We start from the raw sequence: 24,721 nt of genomic DNA on the forward strand, positions 1-24,721 counted from the left end.
ATGGTAATAATTATACATAGTACCAGGTGGGTGCTAGATTCGTGGGTGGGGGTGGTGAATCTTAAACTGTTCAAATGTCTAACCGCTATGCTATACATTTGAAATTAATATAAAATAATATTGAATGTCAACTGTAATTGAACATTTTTAAATGGGGAAGGAGAGGTGAAGGGGAATAAGAAGTTCAAATCTCCAGGTATAAAACAAATAAGTCGTAGGCTCTAATGTACAGCATGGGGAATATAGTCAATAATATTGTGATAGCATAACACTGGATCAGATGGTTGCTGGACTTCCCATGGTGTGATCACTTCTTTAGGTATATACGTGTTGCCTAACGATGGTGTACACCTAAAATTAACATAATATTGTGTGTTACATAGCTGTATTTTAATTAAAATCTTTTTAAAAATAATAAAATTATACTAATTTGTGCCCTGAGGATTTCAATGCACATTTAGAACTAATCCACTTATCCTTTCAGATGTATAGCTGCCGGTGTTGTACAGCTATTTTATAGTAGCACAGTATACCTAATTTTTTTCCTCTTATTCCTTGAATCATTGGTGTCATTCGTTTCACCTATACATAAGCATTTGTATATAAGACTACATAATCGAAAACCTCATTGCTATTATTGTGAGCTAATTATAATATGTTAGATCAATTAAGCATAACAAAAATACTGGGTCACTATCTTACACCATACACAAAAGTCAACTCAAAATAGATTAAAAAGTTGAACATAAAGACCTGAAACCATCAAACTTCTAGAAGAAAACATAGAGGTAAACTCCTTGACATCAGTCTTATCAATGATTTTTTTTGTGAAGACACGAAAGCAAAAATAAATGTGACTGCATTAAAATTAAAAAGCTTCTAAACAGCAAAGGTAATGGTTATCAAAATGAAAAGGCAACTTACTGAATGGGAGAAAATATTTGTAACTCTTACATCTGAAAAGGAGTTAATAGGTAAAATATGTTGTGAACTCTATAGAAAAAAAAAATCGAATTTAAAAATGAGCAAAGACTCTCAATTGATTTTTTCCAAAGACGACATAAAGTGGCCAACAGGTACATGTAAAGATTCTCACCATCAGTAATCACCAGGGTAATGCAAATCAAAAACCTCACAGGTATCACTTCATACCTGTTAGAATAGCTGTCATCAAAAAGACCAGATAAGTGTTGGTGAGGATGTGGATGAAAAAGATCCCTCTGCATGGTTGGTGCGGATGTAAATTATTGCAGCCACTATGGAAAACAGTATTTAGACTTCTCAAAAAACTAAAAATAGAATGACCATAGGATCCAGTATCACACTTCTGAGTATTATATCTAAAGGAAACAAAAATCAGTATCTTGAAAGGGTATCTGTGCCCCTTTGTGCACTGTAACATGTATAATAGCCAGGGCATAGAAGCTAACTAAAAGAGCATCAAAGATGAAGAGATAAAGAAAATGTGGTATGTGTGTGTATGTGGATGCACACAGTTGACCCTTGAACAACATGGGTCTGAACTGCATAGGTCCACTTTATATTTGAAATGTTTTCAATAAACATACAATCGACTTCTATATTCTCAGGCTTCACGTCACAGACTCGACCAAACCTGAATTGAAAACGGTATTTTCGACCTCCTGTTGGTAATTCACAGATCCATTGGGCCAACTCAGTGCATTGTTCTGTGCCACTTACTATAAGGGACTTGAGCATCATGAATTTTGGTATTCACTGGGATCCTGGAACCAATCCCCATATAAACATGTAGTTAACTTTTGGGGGAGTCAAAAGTCGTACCCAGACTGTGTGGGAGTTGGCACCCCTAACCCCGACATTGTTCGAGTGTCAGTGGTACAATGGAATATTATTCAGCCATTTAAAAAAAAATCCTGCTATTTGCAACAATTTGGATGGAGCTTGAGGGCATTGTGCTAAATGAAATAAGTCAGAAAACAACAAATAATGTATAATCTTATTTATATGTGGAATAAGAAAAAAATCATAAAGAACAGATTGGTGGTTGCCAGAATTTGGGGGTGGGTGGGTTGGGGAGTGTAGAAGTGTGCAACATGGGTGATGGTGGTCAAAAGGTTTAAACTTTTCATTTGTAAGGTAAAAAGTCCTGGAGATGTAATGTACAGCATGGTGACTACAGTTAATATTGTATCACACACTTGAAAGTTGCTAAGAGAATGGATTTTAAAAGTCCCATCACAGAAAATGTAATTATGTAAAATGTATGTAAACTAATATTTTCATCATTTTGCAATACATACATGTATCAAATTGTTTATCGGACACCTAAGGACAATACAATGTTATATGTCAGTTGTATCAATTTATGCATATCAGAGTTTCTGAGCTATATCAATTTCCTTCTATACAAAACTTAAGTTTTCTTGCAGGGTAGTATTTCTAGAAACAAATTCTCGAAATTTTTGTTTATCTTAAAAAGTCTTTATTTTTCCTTCACTTTTTATTTTTATTTTTATGTCTGATCTTTAGTTGTTACACTTGGAATATCTCATTTTTGACTGGACTCAGACTTAGAGGTAGAAACTCTCAGAGAGGACCTCCTGCATCCTCTTGGCAATCTGTTCCTGGCGTTTTCCTTTGGCTTCCTTCATTCTCTTGGCCAAAAGTTCAGCATATTTTGTGTCCTCTTCCTTATTTTTCTTAGTACACTGTTTCTACAGAGCAATACGCCGTCGTTTGTGTTGCAGGACACATGGAGTAACAGGACGCCAAATCGTGGGTGCTTTAGTCCTACGTTTCTTAACTTCTTTGTTTAGAGGCTTTCTCACAACATACTGGCGGACATCATTTTCTTTAAGGAGATTGAAAAGTTTGCGGATTCTGCTAGCTCTTTTGGGCCCCAGGCGACGAGGCACAGTAGTATCAGTGAGACCAGGAATACCTTGCTCTCCCTTTTGTACAATGACCAAGTTGAGAACATGCAATCCGGAACAGATTTGCACTTTCTCTAGTCCTCCTTGTTCTATAACAGGAATATCCCTTACTCAGAAGCTGGCGGACATGGCCATGGGTCAAGACACCCTGCTTCATGGGGAAACCTTGTTTGTCGTTCCGACCACTGATTCGAACCACATAACGCTTCCATTCCTCATCCAGAGCATCAGCAGCAACTTCTGTGATCATGCGCTTCTCATAAAATGTACAAAGTTTGCTTTCATCATCCACTTCAGTGAACTTCTGGCAGCCAGCCGATGGGAAAGCGATGTTCAGCTTCAACCTGAAGCAGCCGACCGGCACTACAAAAAAGAGCTTTTCCTTCACTCTTATTGGATAATATCTTAGGGTACAGAATTCTAGTATGATTTCTTTTTTCCTTGCAACTCTGATTATTTCACTCTTCCTCATTATATGTTTTTTGAACAGAAATTGAATGTTAATTTTTATGTTTGATTTAATGTAAGAAAGGTTTTCTTTCTCAGAATATTTTCTTTATCTGGGCATTTGTACAGTTTGAACATTATATGCCTGCATTTAGGTTTTTGGCATTTATCCTGTTTGATTTTACTCTGAGCTTCCATGGTCTTTGGGTGGATGTCTATGTCTAATTTTCAAAAACTCTCAATCGTTTATTAAATGTATCTTTTGTTCATTAGTTTCTCCTTCTCTACTGCTAGTATCTCTATTCTACATTTTTTCAAGTTTTCCCATAGTTCTTCAATGTTCTATTCTGGTTTCTTTTTATTCTCTCTCTCTCTCTCTTTGCTTTTGTGATTTGGAAGTTTCTTTTGAAATAGTCTCAAACTCAGAAATTCTTCCTGAGTTGTATCCACTCAACTAATAAGCCAAAAGCATTCTTCATTTCTTTAGTATTTTTAACCTCTGGTGTTTCTTTTTGTTTCTTTTAAAAATTGCCATCTTTCTGCTTATATCTCCCATCTATTCTAACATGTTTTCTACTTTACCAGTCAGAATCTTTTGTTTATTAGCATAATTTCTTTAAATTCCTGGTCTGATAATTCCTGTGTTTATCCCATGTCTAAGACAAGTTTGATGGTTCTGCCTTTCAGTATAAAACTTGTAATATTTTTGTTGAAAGAAGGACATGATGTACTGGGTAAAAAGAGCTGATGTAAATAGGCTTTTAGTGATATGTTGCTAAAGTGCTGGGGTAGTGGAGGTATTCTGTAGTACTATGACTACATCTCTGTTATATAGCGAGCCTGTGCCTCTATACTGTGAACTTCGCTGGTGCTTCTTAGTTTGGTTCCCGCACCCTCACTTTAATTTCCCTTCTTTGTGGATAGTTAGGTAGGCACTGGTAAAATCTCAGAAGGTGCGGTGCTTGATGAGTAGTTTTTCTTGAGGGCATACCTTGTTAAGGAGAACAGGCTGCTCTGGTTTGTTTCAGAAGAGTTACTTTTTCTCTCTTCTTGCAAAAGGCAGGACTTTCCTGTGGTGTTGTATATGAGAATCTAGTCTAAGTCCTGCAGGTAAAAATCACAGTAGTGTTCGGGGTACCCGTGTTAGTGTGTCCCACTGGAGTTTTTAACTTTTAGGAAAGTCCACACTGAATCTCCTTCAGTCTTTCAATTAGTATCCTAGGAAGTTCTGCTGCTGTTGTGATTTTCATTATTAACCATTTTGGAGCCAGCAGTTTGCCCTGTATTCTCACTTCTCTTATTAATCTGAGAATTGTTGATTGTTTTCATTTCTTTGGGTTTTTACTTGTTAGGCTACTTCTAAGCTTTTTACATGCCTGAACAAGTGCCTTATAATTAATTTTCCTAACCTGTGAGTTCTCTTTACACTTATTGATGGTCCTTTGAAGTGCGTAAGTTTTTAATTTTGATGGAGTCTTACTGTTTGGTTGCTTTTGGTGTCAGGCAACCTTACTTTTGGTTGTGCAGATTTACTCCTATCTTTCTCCTACTGTAAGAGGTTTATACTTATATCTTTTACATGTAAGTCATTGATCCATTTTGAGTATTTTACAATATGGTAAAAGATAAAGCTCCAACTTCATTCTTTTAAATGCATCTCCAATTGTCTCACACTGCTTCCTCTTTGAATTATATTGCCACACGTGTCAGGATATTAACATACATTTTTACTTAGCGTTTAATTTTTTACTAGTGCTATGTAAATGTTTTATTATTTTTATAGACATTATTGTGTCTAAAATTTAGACTATGAAGAACTTATTTTAAATGCCCATAATTTTGTTCCCGTAATCCGCACAGGCAAGGTCGGGATGATGAAAGAAAATAATTAGAAGTACTAATACAAAAATCTTAATTTTTTTAAATCATATACATCTTTAGATGTGAATATTTGTATTTATATGTAAACATACTACTGCCAGTTTAGAAGGTGTGCTTTTGCTTGGCATTTATAAGTAACTGATATTTAATCCCTAATTTTGCTTTAATTTTTAAAAAATCTTGTCGAACATGTGGCAAATATAAGAAACTATAGATTTTTACAGAAGATGTCAGTTGAAAAAAACAGAATTTGTCCTGTGTTTGAAATAGGATATAAAGTCTTGTTCTTAGGAGTACATGCTTACAGAATTTCTTCTTCCTAAAAAATTACCAAGTTTTATATATTATTTTTATTTTTCAGTTCTCTTTCAAGTTGACACCATTTCAAATAAAATTCATCTACCATTTATAATGTCTGTTGGGCCACAATGGATACATGTTTTTCTTAATTGCATAATAACTGGGTTTCATAATATTAATTTTGTGGCTCATACATGAGGTTGATACCGTGCCATTTGGCTTGACTTTTCATGATTCCTAACTTAGTGTGGTCATTGAAGATATTTTTTGTGAAATGTGCTTATAGAAACATAGTTTTCAAATTATAGGCAATAACTCATGAAGATATGACTATTTTATTCACTTATGCAATAAAAATTGTAGCCTGAAATAGAGTACTATTCATGAATGTTTATGCTTAATATATAGGAAGAAAATGAGAAAAGGATGCACCATAAAGAATATTCAGATAATGAATCCACATCTTCAGATTTGTAAGTAATTTTGTAGTGTGCACACAGCAGGTCTGTCCAAAAGGCATGTATTTAATTTAATTTTATTTTTTTTAAGTTCAGGAAAGAGAAGGAAAGGACCGTTTAAAACCATAAAATTTGGGACCAACATTGACCTCTCTGACGACAAAAAGTAAGCCCTCCAGTTCTATTTACATGAAGTACAAATTGGATTGCAAAATTGGAAAATGCCTAATTTGGGGTTTTCTTTTCATCCCTAGTCTTTTTGTTTTTAATGGTAACATTAGCTAAAAGCAGTTACATTTTGAAATATTTTTTATTAGGTTTGAATTAAAGATTTTTGTTACCAAAGGATGCCAAAACCTTAAAAATTAGAAATTATTTATTTTCTTTACAAGATAATTATAAATATTGTTCTTTCCATTATCTCTGTTTGTTTTAGGACTTTTTAAAAGTTAAACATTAGGACTTTTGACCTTGAAAGTATAATACTTAGAGATTTAAGTGTTCTCTGATTAGATCACAAGATTTTCGAGAACATAGTTAATTCTCATAAATATTTCATGCAAGGTTACACTTTTGATCTGTTATTTTATTTCAGGTGGAAGTTGCAGCTACATGAGCTGACTAAACTTCCTGCCTTTGTGCGGGTCGTGTCAGCAGGAAATCTTCTCAGCCACCTTGGTCACACCATACTGGGCATGAATACCGTTCAGCTATACATGAAAGTTCCAGGGAGTCGAACACCAGGTTATTTTTATGATCTAATGTATCTTGTATAATTGAAATTAAAGAGTTACTCTAATGTGAAACATTTACGCACAACTAGTTGCTTCCCACTTGTAATAATTAAAGCCAAAGAGATTTTCAAATTTTCTCATAGGTAAAAATACTTGTGATTTCTCTTATAATTGACCTGAGAGTATTAATTTGCTTTCTCAATGTACCTTTTATCCTTTTTATATGTAAACACCAAAACAGAAAAACTTAATCTGGGAAGGGGTCAGTAAGTTACTCAGTGAGTGAATGAACTTAAGGCAGTTTAACGGCTTTGTCTCGATCCCACTGACGATGTTTCAAATTTTTTTCACCATGGTTACATTAAGACCTATATCGTGTCATGAACTAATATTCTTCCTATGTGTAATAAAAATTTTTATTGAAAACACTTAAAATATATGATGCACTGATATATTTTAATCTATCCCATTTTGTTACATTTTCTAAAATGGAATTCAGAAACTTTCTAATCTTTCTAGGGTTAAATAGTTAAGGATTTTAGGCTTTATAAGCCAACAGGTTAGATTGAAGATATTATGCAGGTACCCACATAAAATTAAAAAAAATAATTTTCATGATTTTTGTTATTGATAAAAGTCAAAGTATATAATAATTGAGTACAGCTTTATTTTTTTTTATAACAGGGAATAAAATTTCATTTTGTTGGGGTCAAAGTCAGCATTCCCTATCATCAAAATCAACTATAAATACACATCTGTTAAAGTTATTCTGCAATGACGTTGTATATATTTTATCTTTAAAAGTGTCTTTTCACACAGTAGGTACTACTAAATACTGCCGTCAAATCTATGAGCATATTTTATTGACTATATTAATTGGTTGGAAGGCATTTACAGAGTTCTGTTAGTTTTTTTTTACTTGACATTTTTGTTTCACATTTCATTGCATTGCAAATTAATCCTTTCCTATTGAAGGTCATTTGGAAACTTCTGAATTGCACAAATGTCTTGGCAATGTGGAAATGTTCTCTGCACTTGCACGAAGGTTTGAAAAATGGTGTTAGAGCTGTAATTTCACATACCGAGATTCTTGGCTAATTTTTAATACTGCAGGAAGAATATAAAGCACCTCGATATTACTTGTAATGCAAAAAGTATTGTCTTCCATATAATTTCACTGTGTAGTACAAATTTTGCTTGTAATATTAGGTTGAATTTTTAAAAGAATCATTATGAAGATTGCAACAAAATTTTCATGACCAGTTAACAATGGCTGATGGTCGTTCCTCTCCTTCAGAAAGAGTTTCTGTCTCAACCCTGAGTGCTCCAGAATTTGCAATACAGCTTCACCTTTGCTAAGCCACAGGGCAAATCAGTGTGTGCACAGCTCCTGTTTCTGACAAAAATTCATGAAACTGATGTTCATTAAATCTTTGAGACTGGCACATAATAAAGTATTTTTCATAAAGTATCTGCCAGTGAATCATAATACAACGAATAATCATAGACATTAAGCACTTTACATTTTAATAACTTTGTTAATTTGTCTAAGTAAGCCTTTTCTCCCTTCACAGATATTTTTCCCATCTTAGCAGATGCGGGTACTGCTACAGCAGTCCACACACCTTTCAGAAATCAAGAAAGTGGGTGAAATAGTTTTGCAGAGAGCAAGATTTAATTAAAGCAAAAGCTTGATGTACCAAGGGATGTGCTCTGGGGGAGAGTGGATGTGGCACCCACAACATTTACAGGCACAGAGTTTTCATGGGCTCTTCGGTTAGGGACCACCGTTCTTCTTTCCTTCCCCTGTGCAAAGTATGTTGAGGCTGGTCCTTCCATGTGCCTGTGCAGTGCACCTACATGGTATTTCACATGTCTTATTAGCATCTTAAAGCTCCACCTAGGGGAGTGGTGGTTTACTATGATAATGAGGAAAAGTTAATTGTAGGACAGCTCTTTTAACTAATGTGAATGTGCAACTTTAGAAACTTCCCTGAGCCCCTTACATCTGTCCTGCACTGAAGTCCTGTTGTTACTTCATTGTTTCCTTTTTATTTTGTTTTCTTTTATTAAATGTATTGGGGTGACAATGGTTAGTAAAATTATATAGGTTTCAAGTGTACAATTCATCATCTACATATCACATCGTGTGTTCACCACCCTGACTCAGTTCTCCCACCATCACCATATGTTTGACCCCGTTTACCCTCTTCTACCACCCGCCTCACCCCTTACCCTCTGGTAACTACTAAACTGTTGTCTATGTCTGTGAGTTTTTGTTTCTTTGTTTGTTTGGTTTTGTTCCTTTGTTGCTTTCAGTTTTATATCCCACATATGAGTGAAGTCATATGGTTCTTGACTTTTGTAACTTATTTATTTAAAATGGTAATCTCAAGAGCCATCAATGCTATCGCAAATGGCAGTATTTCATCTTTTCTTATGGCAGAATAGTATTCCACATAAGAAAACACAATAGTATACACAGAATAGTGTATATAGAGCACATGTTCTTTATCCAGTCATCTATCAAAAGACACTTTGGTTGTTTCCATATGTTGGCCACCGTGAATAATACTGCTGTTAACATAGAGGTACATGTATCTCTTTATGGATAAATGTTTTCAGATATTTGGAGTAGATACACCAAAAAGTTATTGATAGCTCATATGGTAATTCTATCTTTAATTTTTTGGGGAACCTCTACACTGTTTTCCATAGCGGCTATACCAATTGAAATGAATCCAAGAAAATGAAAAATGTAATGTCTTTTTCTTCAAAATTTGTTGGGCGGGGGTAGCATACTAGACTTACTACATTATCTCTATGTCATTTATGCCCGAAAATGCTTGGGTTTATTTATTTATTTATTCATTTATGGAGTACATTCAACTCTAAATTATATATTTTTCATTTACTTAAGTATTGTGACATACAACATTATACTAGCTTAAGTGTACGACATAGTGGTTCAACATTTATATACCTTACAATATAATCACCACTCTAAGTCTATTAATCATCAGTCACAATGCAAAGTTATCACAATATTGTTAACTACTGTATTTTGCCGTTTGTAATGTGGTTCTGTGTATAATGCACATGCACATTTTTGACCCAAACTTTCAGGGAAAAAATCTTTTCATTTTCGTTTTAATTCAAATTTTTATTAGTTTATATTTAGGTACTTTTTTTTTGTATTATAAAGGAATTGTAACATTTTTACAAACATATTATGGTACAAGAAATTTTATGCAACAATTACAAAACACAGAAACAGATTGCCAGGTACAAGAAATTCTATGTACTGGTAACAAATTTACGGTATTTACGCATCACAGAAGACCAAGAACTCTTCATTGTTGCAAGTTCGTCGTAAGTTCAACAAAACCGATTATCGTATTCCAGGGTATTTATATATATATATATATATATTTTATAAAATATACATATATTTTCTAGAGTTACACTTTTAACTCATAAGTATAAATTTAAAAAATGAAAAACACTTACTTACATAGATACAGAATTAGTACTACCCATATATGATATCTGACAATTAAGTTTGCAAACTTGCCACTGTGCGCTTACATTGGCAGCAAGCCCTGTACAAACAGCTCGGTGAGGTTTCATAACCTGGGCATATCAGCGTCTCACAGCTGTGTTCGTGTCGATGGATAGTGTCAGTGGTGCCTTGCTGAAGCGTTCATTATTGTTGTTCCATGTTTTTGGTGCCGTCGCGAGAATATCTGAACTTTAATTAGAACAACAAACAAACATCACATTTCATGTTCAACTTGGCAAGAGTGGAAGTGAAATCAGGAACATGGTTAGTCTAAGTTTATGGGGATAATGCCATGCAGAAAATGGCTGTGTACATATGGATTAAATATTTTTCTGAGGGGAGAAAACCCATCACTGATGAACAGAGGTCAGGGTGGCCAGTGATGAGCAGAACAGACAAAAACATTGCAAAAATTCATCGAATTGTGCATCAAAATTGTCGGCTGACTCTGAGAAGCATAGCAGACCAAGTAAACATAAATAGAGAAACCGTTAGGAAAATCTTAACTGAAAATCTTGGCATGAGAAAGGTGTGTGCAAAAAAGGTCCCAAAGGAGCTCACCGATGCACAAAAGCAAAGGAGAGTCAACATTTGCTAAGACCTTTTGCAGAGGAAGATGATGTTTTAGGCCATGTTATCTCTGGTGAAGAAACATGAGTGTACCAATACGACCCTGAAACATTTCACGTCAAACTGCACAATGGAAGTCAGCCAATGCTCCACGACCAAAAAATTTCCATCAGTCCAAATCAAGAGTCAAAATGATGTTGCTAACCCTTTTTTGATATCAGAGGGATTATTCATTATGAATTTGTACAAACACTTGAACCAAGTTTTCTATTTGGAAGTGCTGAAAAGACCATGTGAAAAAGTTAGACATAAATGATCTGAACTTTTTGCCAGCAATTCATGGCTCTTGCATCGCGACAATGCACCAGCTCACACAACACTGTCTGTGAGGGAGTTTTTAGCCAGTAATCAAATAAATGTATTGGAACACGCTCCCTCCTCACCTGATCTGGCCCCCAGTGACTTTCTTTACCCAAAGAGAAAGGAAATATTGAAAGGAAGACATTTTGATGACATTCAGAACATCAAGGGTAACACGAGGACAGCTCTGATGGCAATTCCGGAAAGAGAGTTCCAAAATTGCTTGGAAGGGTGGAGTAGGTGCTGACATTGTTGCATAGCTTCCCCTGGGAGTACTTCAAAGGTGACCATAGTGATATTCAGCAATGGGGTATGTAGCACTTTTTCTAGGATGGGTTCGCAAATGTAATTTCAGACCTCATATACTGTGCGTCCTTATTTTTCCCTCATAAATTTGGGCAAAACTGTGTGCATTATACACTTTATAATGCAAAATAAGGGCAAAGTACAATATATTCCCGTTTCCCTTTCCCCCATCCATCCACCCCCTCACTCTGGTAATCATTAGTTTGATCTGTGTTTCTGTTTAGGATATACAATAGCAATAAAAAAGACTGTTTTTGGTTTTTGTTTGTAGCTTTTGCTTTTTGATTCCACAGATTAGTGAATTCATACACAATGTGTCTTTCTCCTTCATTTTTTTCATTTAGCATAATACCCTCTAGGTTCATCCATGTTGTCACAAATGGCATGGCAAGACTTTTATTTTTAATTGCTGAGTAATATTCCACGTGTGTGTGTGTGTGTGTGTGTGTGTGTGTGTGTGTGTGTGTGTGTGTGTACCCAATATCTTCCTTATGCATTTACCTAGCATTGGACCTTTAGGATGCTTCCATATCTTGGTTGTTGTAATTACCGCTGCAAAGAACATAGGGTTGCACATATCTTTTTTGCAGGAGTGTTTCAGATTTCTTTGGACAGATACCCAGAAATGGAATTGCTGGGTCATGCAGTAGTGAAAACCCTCCATAAACTTTGCAGAGTCGCTTCACCAGTTTACATTTTCCCCAACAGAGCAGGAAGGTTCCCTTTTCTCCATGTCCTTACCAATACTTGTTATTTGTTTTCTTTTTGATAATAGTCATTCTGACTGGGGTGAGGTGATACCTCATTGTAGTTTTGATTTGCATTTCCCTGATGATTAATGATGTTGAGTGTCTTTTCTTATGTCTGTTGGCCGTCTGTATACCTTCTTTGCAGAAAGGGCTGTTTGTGTCCAGTACGCAATTTTTAATCAGTTTATTGTTTTCGTTTCTAAATTTCATGATTTCCTTATACATTTTTGATATTAATCCCTCATCAGATATATCATCTGTGAATATATTTTGCCATTCAGAAGGTTGATTTTTATTATATTCATGGTTTCCTTCACTGTGCAGAGGATATGGACCCATTCATTTATTTTTGCTTTTGTTACTCTTGTTCAGATGAACATTTCCAAACGATATTACTAAGACAGATTTCAAAGAGCTTTCTACCTATATTTTCATCTGGGGAGATTTATGTTTCGGGTCTTACATTTAAGTCTTTAATCAATTTGGAGTTTATTTTTGTATGTTGTGTAAGACACTGGTCCAGTGTCTGGGTTTTTTGTTTGTTTTTTCCGTTGGTGTGGGGTTTTTTTCTTTCTTGCTTTTTTGCCTGTATCTGACAAGATTTTGTAGCACCACTTAATGAAGAAACTCTTTTCCCCCATCGTATAGTCTTGCCTTTGTCATAGATTAACTTACTGTATAACTTAGGGTTTATTTCTGGGATCTTTATTTTGTTCCATTGATCTATGTTTCTGTTTTTGTGCCAATACCATACGGTTTTGATTATTACCGCTTTGTAGTATGATTTGATATTAGGTAATATGCTACCTCCCAACTTTGTTTTTCTTTCTCAAGATTGCTGTGGCTATGGTGGTTTTTTTATGGTTCCATACAAATTTTACAATTACTTTTTCCAGTTCCCAGAAGAATGTCATTGGTACTTTGATAGGGAATGCATTGAGTCTGTAGATTGCTTTGGGTATTATGGGCATTTTAACAATACTAATGCATCCCACCTATGTGCACAGTATATTCTTCCATTTATTTGTGTTGTTTTCAGTTTCTTTGTTTAGTGTGTTATTGTTTTCAACATACAAGTCTTTCACGTCCTGGCTTAAGTTTATTCCTAGGTATCTTAATTTCTTGATGCAATTACAAATGGTGTTGTTTGCTTAATTTCTTCTCCTTACCATTTGTTATTAGTATACTGAAACATGGATTTCTGTACATTAATTTTTCTCTCCCGCTAGTTCACTAAATGCATTTATTAATTCCAAAAAAACTTTGGTGAAGTCTTTAGGATTACACATAATATGTCATCTCCATATAGTGACAGTTTCTTTTTTTCCTTTCCAGTTTGGATGCCTTTTATTTCTTTTTCTTGTCTGATTGCTGTGGCTAGGACGTCCAGTACTGTATTGAATAATAGTGGTGAGAGTGGCCGGCCTCGTCTGATTTTAGAGGAGAAGCTTTGAGCTTTCCACCTTGGAGTAAGTTAGCTGGGGATTTGTCATGTGTAGCTTTTACTATGTTGAAATAAGTTCCTCCTGTACCCCCTTTAATGAAGGTTTTTTAAAAATTGTAAATGGACGTTGAATTTCGTCAAATAATTTTTTTTCCTTCTTTTTGCATCTATTGAGATGATCATGATTTTTATCTTTGGTTTTGTAGATGTGATGAATCACTTTAATTGTTTTGTGGATGTTGAACCACGCTTGTATCTCTGGTATAAATCCCACTTGTTTATGGTGTACGGTCCTTTAATGCACTGTTGAATTCAGTTTGAGATATTTTATTGAGAATTTTGGCATCGGTGTTCATAAGGGATATTGGTTTATAATACTTTGGTGTGTTTTTTTTGTAGTGACTTTGTCTATTTTGGAATTCGGGTAATGCTGCCCTCGTAAAATGAATTTGAAAGCATTTCCTCCTCTGCAATTTTTTGGAATAATTTGAGAAGGATAGGTATTCTTTAAATGTTTGGTAAAATTTACCTGTGAAGCTGTCCTGTCCTGGACTTTTTGTTTGTTAGGAATTTTTGATTAGTGCTTCAGTTACATTGCTAGTAATCAGTGTGTTTAGATTCTTTATTTTTTCCTGATTCAGTCTTAGAGGTTGTATGTTTCAAGAATTTATTCATTTCTCTAGGTTGTATGATTTGTTGTTATATAATCATTCATAGAATTCTTTGATGCACCTTTGTATTTCTGTGTGGTTGGTTTATTTATTTGGACTCTGTCTCATTTATCTCGATGAAAAAAAACAGTTTGTCTGTTTTGTTTATTCTTTCAAAGAACATCCTGTTAGTCTCATTCATCTTTTTAATTGTTTTTTATTTTTTTAAGCGTCTATTTCTGCTCTGATAATTAAATATGATTATATTATATCTTCTTCTTGGATTGAACCATTTAATATTTGCAGTGCCCTTCTTTGTCTCTCTTTACAATTCTTATTTTAAAGTATATTTTTCCTGGTATAAGTATTGGTACCCCACCTTTCTTTTCATTTCATATCTATTTCATATCTATTCTAATATCTTTTTCCCTCCCTTCACTTTCAATCTGTGTATATCTTTTCATGACACACAAAAGATCTGAAGTGAGTCTCTTATAGGCAGCGTATGGCGTGGTTTCATTTTTTAATGCACTCAGCCACCCTGTATCTTTTGATTGGAGCATTTAATCCATTTATATTTAAAGTAATGATTGGCAAGTATGCAGTTAATTTCCATTTTGAGGATTGTGTTTTAGTTTTTTTAGTTCTCTCTGTTTCTTTCTTATTCTCTTGATCTCTTTACTTTTGGTTTGCTGGGGTGTTTTTTTTAGTGTTCTGCTTGGGTTCTTTTTTCTTTTTTAAATATTTTTGCAGTTTTTTGATTTGTGTTTAGCATAAGGTTCATATATATTCACCTGTATTTATAGCAGTCTATTCTAAGCTGATTGGCATTTAAGTTCAAACACATTCTAAAAGCAGTACATTTTTCTCACACACCCACTTTGTGTTTTTGGCATAATACTTTACATCGTTTTGTTTTGCGCATCTCCTGATTATTTATTGTAGTTATAATTAATTTTGCTACTTCTGTCTTGTAACCTTTGTATTAACTTTTTAAGTGACTGATTTTGCTCTATTAATTTTATATTTGCCTTTATCTTTGAGACTTTTTTCCTTCCTGTATTTTCTAATCTGGTTATGGCCTTTTCTTTTCTGCGTTAAAAAAACCCTCTAACATTTCCTTAAAAGTTTAGTGGTGATGAACTTTAGTTTTTACTTGTTTGGGAAATTCAGTTCCTGGTCTTTAATTCTGAATAACCTTGCTGGATATAGTATTCTAGATTATAGGTTCCATTCCTTCAGCATTTTTAATATTCCTGTGACTCCATTCTGGCCTATAAAGGTTATGCTTAAATAATCAGCTGATAGGCTTTTGGGGTTTGCCCTGTATTTGATTTGGTGCTTTCTTGTTGCTTCCCTCAAGATTGTCTCTTTATCTTAACTTTTGCCATTTTAATTGCTGTATCTTGGTGTGGGCCTTTTTGGGTTCATCTTGTTGGAATCTATGTGCTTCCTAGAGCTGCATGTCAGTTTCCCCCAGATTTGGATCGTTTTTTCAGCTATTATTTTTTCAAATATTATTTCTGCTGCTTTCTCTCTTCTCCTTCTGGGATCTGTATAATGCAGATTTTAGTGTGCTCAGTGTTGTCCCAGAGGTCCCTAATACTACTTCCATTTTTTAAAATTATTTTTTCTGTTCTGATTAAGTGATTTCTACTATTTTGTCTTTAAGTTTACTAATCCATTCTTTATCATGTAAATTTGCTGTTGATTCTTTCTAGTGTATTTTTGTTTTAGTTATTCTTCTCTGAATGGCTCTTTATTATATTTTCTAAATCTTTGTTGAATTTCTCTGAGTTCCTCTATTCTACTCTCAAGTTTGTTGACCGTTTCTTTGAATTCTTTACCAGACAGATTACTTCTGTTCTCCTGTTTCAAAATTTGCCTTATCCCAGGCAAATTTCTTATTCTCTCATGTGGGGTATATTTTTCTCCTCATTTTGGTTTGACTCTCTGTGTCTATTCTTGTGAGTCACATGAAACGGCCATGTCTCCCAGTCTTGAAAATGTGGTCTTGTGCACTAGTGGATTCTCTGTGCAGACTGTGTGCAGGGTACTTTTGGCCAATCGGGTGGAGCTGGATCAGAGAGGCCTGAGGTGCTTGGGTTGTCACGTGACCACAAGGTACAAGTTTAGGTCAGGACAGCCTGGGGTGGGTGGGTGTGTGTGTGTGTGTGTGTGTGTGTGTGTGTGTGTGTGCGCGCGCGCGCACACGCACGCGCGCGTGCTTTCTTGTGCCCTGCTGGTCTGTGTGGGACTGTCCTGTGGGCATACTGCAGCACCCTGCTGGATCTACTCTTGATCCAGGGAAGGCTGTCTGATGTGCTCTTGTGGTGATCCCTATTGATTTTATTGTCTTGTGTGTAGGTGGCTTCTGTGCTGTGCAGGGCAGCCCTATGAGAGCTGGTTCCATGTTATTCCAGGTGGGGCTGCCTAATGTGCCCCCATAGTGCATGTCTTCTTGATTTGATTGACTGCTGCTAGAGCCTGCCTGGTCTGAGCTGGGCTGGGCCGGGCCCCCGTATTAGTGCCTGCTCTGTTGTATCTGGCTGGTTGGTTCCCTCTTACATAGGCGGGGCTTTCCTGCGTGCTTACAGCCGTAGCCTACCCTGTGTGTGTCTCAGTGCCCTGTGGGAACCACTGGATCTAGCTGTGGATCGGCAGGGCTCTGTGCACACCTATTAAGTGCTCTCTTGTTCCTGTTTCATCTAGCTTTAGGGGCGTAGTGTCTGAGGACGCACTGTGGCAGCTTGGAGGTTGGCCAGAGCCCTGGAATAGAGCTTAAATAACACTATCAAGTGTCGGGAAACGCAAACAATGGCACTGACCAGCCCTTCTGATCCTGACAGGTTCCATCAGATTCCAGAGAGCTGGCAAGATTCCCCAGTCCTCTCTCTGTGGTCTCTTCTGGGTTGTGCAGAAGCTGTTTAATTGTCATTCAGTTGTCTCTCAGGAGGAACTGGCCTAAATATACGTGTGTATTCAGTGTATTCTGGGAGGGGGCAAGCTGTGTGTCCTCGTGGACCTGCTTCCATGGAGTTTTTAAATATAGCATTAGTTCTTCAACAGCGTCCTCTGGAACACAAAGGAATTTCTTAGAAGAAATGTGTAGTGTGTTTTATTTTTCTCAGTGTAATTCAGACAAACTTTATTTGAGTTCCAGTTTATTTGGTAAGAAGTTTGTACCTGTTCTTACTTAATATATATAGAAATGGGATATATAGAAATCTTTTTTATGGCTGAGTAATACTCCATTGTGTAATACTCCAGTTTCCAGTAATACTCCATTGTGTAATACTCCAGTTTCTTTCTCTAGTCGTCTATCGATGGGCATTTCAGTTGTTTCCATTTCTTGGCTATTGTGAATAGCACTGCAATAAACATAGGGGTGCAAGAAATTTTTCTAATTTACATTTTGAATTTCTCTGGATAAATACCTAAGAGTGCATATGCTGGGTCACAAGGTAGTTTTATTTCCAGTTTTTTGAGGATCCTCCATACTGATTTCCATAATGGCTGCACCAATCTGCAATCTCACCAGCAGGGCACCAGGGTTCCCTTTTCTCCACATCCTCGCCAGCACTTGTTGTTTGTTGATTTATTGATGATAGCCATTCTGACTAGGTGTGAGGTGGTATCTCCTTGTGATTTCTGTTTGCTTTTCCCTAATGATTAGTGAGGTTGAGCATTTTGTCATATGTCTGTTGGCCATCTGTATGTCCTCTTTAGAGAAATGTCTCTTCATGTCCTCTGCCCTTTTTTGAATTGAGTTGTTTGTTTTTTTGGTGTTGAGTCATATGAGTTTTTTATAAATTTCGCATATTAACCTGAGCTCTGTACCATTGATCTATGTGTCAGTTTTTATGCCAATACCATGCTGTTTTGATTACTGTAGTCTTGTAGTCTGATTTGATGTCAGGTAGCGGGATACCTCTCATTTTGTTCTTATTTCTCAAAATTGCCATGGCTATTCGGAGTCTTCTATGGTTACATACAAATTTTAGGATTATTTGTTTTAGTCCTGTGAAAAATGTCGTTGGTAATTTTATAGAAATTGTGTTGAATCTGTATTGGCTTAGGTAGTATGGAATATTTGAACTATATTAATTAGTCCTATTCATTAACATGGTATATGTTTCCATTTATTTGTATCTTCTTTAATTTCTCTCTTCAATGTCTTATAATTTTCTTACCATTTGCAGCAACATGGATGGACCTAGAGAATTTTATGCTAAGTGAAATGAGTCAGATTTATTTCAGAGACTTAAGTCAGCAAATGACAAATACCATATGATCTGTCTCATCAATGTGGAATCTAAAGAACAGAATAAACAAACAAACTAAACAAATAAACTGAGATATTTGGTGAAAAAAAAGCTGATCGTTGCTAGATGGGGTAGAGTTGGGGACGGGGGAGAAAGTGAAGGAATTAGAAAGAGCAAATTAGAAGTCATAATATAGTCACGGGGACGTGAAATGCGATGTGGGGAATATAATCAATAATGTTGTAAAGATTTTGTAGGGTGCCGGATTGAAATGGGACTTATCAGGGGGATCACGTCATAGACTGGGTAGCTTCCTAACCAATACGCTATATGCCTGAAGCTGAAGTAGAATAATACTGAATGTCAACTGTAAATATATATGTATATGTGCATATGCACACACACACACACATACACACACACACAGACCATGGGATGTGGAGTACAGCATAGGGAATAGAGTCAGTGGAACTGTAACAGCTGTATGTGATGTCAGAGTGGTAGTACATTGGGAGAGGGTGGTTATCATTTTGTAAGGGGTGTAAATGTGTAACTATTACATTGTTTTGTACACCTGAAACTAATAAGAAAAGAAAGAAAGAAAATGGTACTTGCTATAAGAGTTTACATTCTGACATAATTTTTATTAATAAATGTATTCTGAAAAATTCAAATTGCTCTCAGGCTCTATGTTCAGGTTTCTTTTGTTGTTGGTTTTCAAAGTAAATCTTTCATGGTTTCCCAGAATCTCTAGTTTTAAAGCTCTGTGTCAGGGCAATAGCAACAGTCTATCTGTGGTGGGGGAGTTATAAGCATTCGAAGTATGTACTAATATCAAATCGAGGTTTTTATATACACTGTAAGAGCTACAGGTTAGTAGGTGACCAGTTATATTTTTAAAAGTGTACCTCTTCGTTAATTTTCTGATACTCTTGGTGAGAACTGGGAGTAGATTATAGAGGAAGAAGTAGTAGTAATATGACAATACCTACTTAATGCTTATCAGGCGCTATTCACTTATCTGTAAGCATTGATTTTTCGTGCGGTCCTCAAAACAATCCAGTGATTTAAAGGCATATTTATACCATTGAATTTTCAGTAAAATAATGACTTTTTTCCCATTAATTTTTAGGTCACCAAGAAAATAACAACTTCTGTTCTGTTAACATAAATATTGGTCCAGGCGATTGTGAATGGTTTGTCGTTCCTGAGGATTATTGGGGTGTTCTGAATGACTTCTGTGAAAAGTAGGTTACTGACTTTAATTTTCTTTTAAAATAGTAATAAGGAACAAAAATATGATGCTAAATTTCCAGTTATTGTTCAGCAGAAATTTTATTTTAAATGATTTGTTTTCAAATATTTAATTTTATGTTATGTGGAGTAGTAAATGAAAGATGCTCCGAAACCAGTCTATGCAGTAATAACAGGTGTGAATTCAGCAGATTAGTGAATTAATTTTTTAAGTTAATTTTTTAAATTGATGCCACATTCATTTGGCAAATGTGCTTTAAGGAAAAATTTGGCTTGTAATTGAATTTAGAAATGGTAAGATTTCTAAAATTAGAATTACTCAATATCTTGTTAATTACTCAAGTATGTATGTCTTTGTAAATAAGCCTAAAATGATCAATTGTGCAATAGCAAGTGAAGTACCTGATATTTTTGGAGTTGGTAATGATACTTGTGTAATGTAAATTATACATCATATAGTTCTAATTTGATCTTTTTGTGTTGGTGGTGCTCGTGGTAGTGGTTCATGTAATCACAAGAACCTTGTCATAACTCCTGGGAGAATATAGAAGGCAGAAGGAGTCTTTAACCATTGCTGATTTGAGGGAAGGTTCTTGTTCTTACATCTGCCACAGTGATTCTGCTTAAGAAAGTTAAGTGATTTGATGTAGTCTTCACTCTCAATTTTCTTTTTAGGGATTCTTAAATATTAAGAGCTTATTCAGAAAGAAGGGATAAATCAGAATATTCCTTGTTAAAAATCGGTCTATATAACTGTAATTTGAAGCTAACTTTTGGACTTTGGTAAAGTAAGTTTAGCATATAGTACTGATCTTTGAATAAATCTACCAGTTTTCACCTGCTCTTAATTATGTTTCAAATCTCTAACTTTTGAAAGATGCAGTTCTCTTTGTAATGCTGTTTTAATGAAGTACGTACTGAGAGCATCTTTTAATTTTTTGAAATTATCTCTAAACTTAATGAGATTTTTAAAAACTTTATGCATTCCCTTATTTATTTTTTTCAGAAATAATTTGAATTTTCTCATGAGTTCTTGGTGGCCCAACCTGGAAGATCTTTATGAAGCAAATGTTCCTGTATATAGGTTTATTCAAAGACCTGGAGATTTGGTCTGGATAAATGCGGGCACTGTACATTGGGTTCAGGCTATAGGCTGGTGCAACAACATTGCTTGGAATGTTGGTCCACTTACAGGTATTTTTAATAATACATTTACAGGTTTTACATTTACAGGTTTTACATTTTATAGGATTCTTTCTCCTGTAGGTATTGTTTTTCAGTTAGAAAATAACTAAAAATTGGAAAATTGTGTGTCCTAAAAAAATGCTAATTGTTAGTACAGATTAAAAAATGGATATCTACAACCAATATTTGGGCTAATAACAAATGTATGGCCTGTAGACAGAGATATGTATACTTTTGATGTTTTCAAGTGTTGTTTTCATAACAAAAACCTTTTATGAGGGAAAGCAAAGCAGAATTGTTATTCTTTAGAATTTTTATTTTGTCTGGTATTTCATTAGTATTAGTATTAATATTTTGTCTGGTATATCCTTAGAGCAGCCTTAGTATGTCAAACTGTTTAAAATATGTAAAATAAAGAATCTGGCCTATGGAGCCATAAAGACCTGAGTGAGATCTTGCCCCTACCTTTGTTAACCTTCTGACTTTCACCAAATGTTTTGAACCTCTCAGGACCTCATTTTTCTTTTTATCTGCAAAATGAGAACTACAAAATCAATAAGGCTTTGAAAAGATGAAATGATTTAAAGTGTAAAAATAACCTGGCACAACGCCTAACATATGTGTTGTTTACATGATAGATCTTTTTAAACTATAATGTATCATTAAAAAATCCTTAGTGTGTTGAGGTTTTCAGAATTGGTGTTAGAATTATCACCTGAGAGCTGATAATGATTGTATTCATATGTTTTGTAACTTTGGATTGCTTTATAACGTTAAAAAAAAAAAAATCTCTTTCCCTCCTAGCCTGCCAGTATAAATTGGCAGTGGAACGGTACGAATGGAACAAATTGCAAAGTGTGAAGTCAGTGGTACCCATGGTTCACCTTTCTTGGAATGTGGCACGGAATGTCAAAGTCTCAGATCCCAAGCTTTTTGAAATGATTAAGTAAGTGCTTTTCAAAACTAGTATAGTCTTTCTTTTTGGAGGGGATGAGGGAGTATGAGTTAACTAATCCATATTTTTTCCCCACAGAATTATGTCTCTCGACATCAAATGATAAGAAAGCCCAGAAATGTTGACAAAGAGATAGTAATAGAATTATTTTCCTGCATCTATGATATGACCATTTTTGTTTTTCATTTTGTTAACGTGGTGTATCACAGTAATTGATTTGCAGGTATTGAACCAACCTTACCTACCAGGAATGAATCCCACTTGTTCGTGGTATATGATCTTTTTAATGTATTGCTGAATTCTGTTTGCTAATATTTTGTTGAGGATTTTTGCATCTATGTTCATTAGGGATATTGGCCTGTAGTTTCCTTCTTTTGTAGTGTCTTTGTGTGATTTGGGGATCAGGGTGATAGTGGCCTCATAAAAGAGATTGGGAGCCTTCCCTCCTTCTGGATTTATTGGAATAGTGTGAGGAGAATAAGTGATCATTCTTTTTTGAATGTTTGGTAAAATTTATCTCGGAAACCATCTGGTCCAGGGCTTTTGTTTGTTTGGGAACTTATTGATTACTGATTCGATTTCCTTGGTAGCAATCAGTCTATTCAGATTTTCCATTTCATCTTGAGTTAGCCTTGGAAGATTGTATGCTTCTAGAAAAGTATCCATTTCTGCCAGCTTGTCTAATTTGTTTTGGTGTAGTTGCTCCAGTATTTTCTTACATTTTTTTTTGTATTTCTGTGGTGTCTGTTGTCACTTTTCCTCTTTCATTTCTGATTTTATTAATTTGTGTCCTCTCTCTTTTCCCCCCTTCTTCCTCCTCCTCCCTGCACCCCCCCTTCACCCCGAGACAACGCTTCAAGCCGTTGTCTCTCAGTCTAGTTGTGTAGGACACAGTTCCCTGGCTCATGCTGGTGTTATGATCCTTGGGCTTCCCCAGGCTGAGGCAGTCGGTCAGCCACTCACAGCAGCTTACCGCGGCTCTCTCTGGCTGCAGGCTGCTCATGCCAGCTACCAGCTGCTCACACCAGCTGCCAGTCACTCACTCTAGCCACTGGCCACTCATGGCACCACACGATAGCCCACCGCAGCCCACAGAAGCCCACGATGGATGCCAGCCACTCACACTGGCCGCCGACCGCTCACGGTGGCATATGGAAACTCACGGCAACCCAGGGCAGCTTATGCCAACCTCCTGCTGCTCACGGCAGCCCAGCTCCAGGGAGAGCTGTTGTTCACAATCTTAGCTATAGAGGGCGCAGCTCACTGGCCCATGTGGGAATCCAACCTGCGACTTCAGCGTTAGGAGCATGGCGCTCCAACCACCTGAGTGACCACCCCAGCCCTCCTTTCTCTTTTTTTTTTTGATGAGTCTGGCTAAAGGTTTGTCGATTTTGTTTATCTTCTCAAAAATCCAGGTCTTAGTTTCATTGATCTTTTGTCTTGTGTTTTTTTTTTGGTCTTTATTTCATTTATTTCCACTGAGCTGCTCCTTCTTAATAAACAGTCTTTCTTTTAGTACTTTCCTCTTCTTTGAGTCATTTGATATAGTAACACTAGGTATTTTCTTCACTCCTCCATCCACAGGGATTTAGCTTGTCACTTTAATATATCTCTGAAACAATTCTTATTGAAGTAATCATTGACCAACTATTTGAAACATGAAATGGTACAATTGTAGACTTCTTTAGAACCTGCATTGTTAAGCCTAGCACATGAATTACTTAAAAAACCTGACACTCCCTTCTCACCTGTCTTGATAGCCATTTCTCTCTATAACTAAAAGTATTTCTCTATAAAAGCATATAATGCTTTGTTATATACTTGACTTTTTCTACTACTTTTACCACTACATATTTACTATCTTAAACCTCATTTGAATTACATTGAAATATAACTTCAGTATTTTAAGTAAAATAATTATTTATTTAAACATGTAGCTTGATGTAAATTTTAAAAGTGGAACAGAAGCTAATGGTAAGAAGTACAAGGGAAAAGGCATCCAAAGATGATATTCTTTCACACCCTTCATCCTGGTTCATAACTGTTCTGAATCTGTAGAGTTTGGTATATATATATATATATGGTTGGTTCATAGTTAAATACAGTATGTGTCAGTATAGTACATCAAAAAGAAAATGAGCAAAATTTATCCCGTGTCTTTTCTATTCTAAGTACAAATCTTTTTATTCTTTAGTTCAGTCAGAGTTTATTATGAATCAAGATGGTGCCTAAGCACTTTTGAGGGTGCTTAAAAAGTACAATAAGTTCTTAGGGTGCTAACAGTTAATCGGAAATAAGCCATAAAATGTGACCTTTGCTTTAATGGAAATATTGGTAAGGAACAGTGACACAGAGGAAGGCTCTCCTGAAAGAGGATTCAAGAAAGGTTTCACAGAAGTGCCATAAGTTATAGTCTCTTACCTGAATTCTCTAGGCCGGATGTACTTTGGAATTCAGATTTTCTTTGGTTTTAAAAAGAAATATAATGTATTTTCCTCTAACAGCTGGTTTGGGAGCAGCATCTGAAACCCATTAGTATTCTGCAGTGAAACATATGAATAGGAACTCAAAAAGTGCTAAGTAATAGCCATAAAATAGCCTGATTTCAACACCAAATGAGTTTTACAAAACTTAGAAAATTTTGGCGTATGAAAATTTCAGCTAAGTTTGACGTAGTGATTTGTAA

General features: G+C 35.5%; 1 protein-coding gene and 1 pseudogene across 1 annotated transcript; one reads left to right on the top strand and one right to left on the bottom strand.

The window, feature by feature from the left end:
* Nucleotides 1-2,199: 2,199 nt before the first annotated feature.
* Nucleotides 2,200-3,387, bottom strand: LOC141569883 (small ribosomal subunit protein eS6-like; annotated as a pseudogene).
* A 1,508-nt stretch (nucleotides 3,388-4,895) lies between these two features.
* LOC141569882 (lysine-specific demethylase 6A-like) lies at nucleotides 4,896-24,715 on the top strand. The gene is made up of 6 exons (XM_074324386.1): nucleotides 4,896-6,016; nucleotides 6,093-6,167; nucleotides 6,597-6,745; nucleotides 19,774-19,888; nucleotides 20,902-21,089; nucleotides 21,885-24,715. The coding sequence occupies exons 1-6, from the start codon at nucleotides 5,970-5,972 to the stop codon at nucleotides 22,028-22,030; spliced, it is 720 nt and encodes a 239-aa protein (XP_074180487.1). The 5' UTR covers nucleotides 4,896-5,969; the 3' UTR covers nucleotides 22,031-24,715.
* The last annotated feature ends 6 nt before the right edge of the window (nucleotides 24,716-24,721 follow it).

The sequence above is a fragment of the Rhinolophus sinicus genome, unplaced genomic scaffold (assembly GCF_036562045.2).
Source record: "Rhinolophus sinicus isolate RSC01 unplaced genomic scaffold, ASM3656204v1 Contig37, whole genome shotgun sequence".
Taxonomy (NCBI): domain Eukaryota; kingdom Metazoa; phylum Chordata; class Mammalia; order Chiroptera; family Rhinolophidae; genus Rhinolophus; species Rhinolophus sinicus.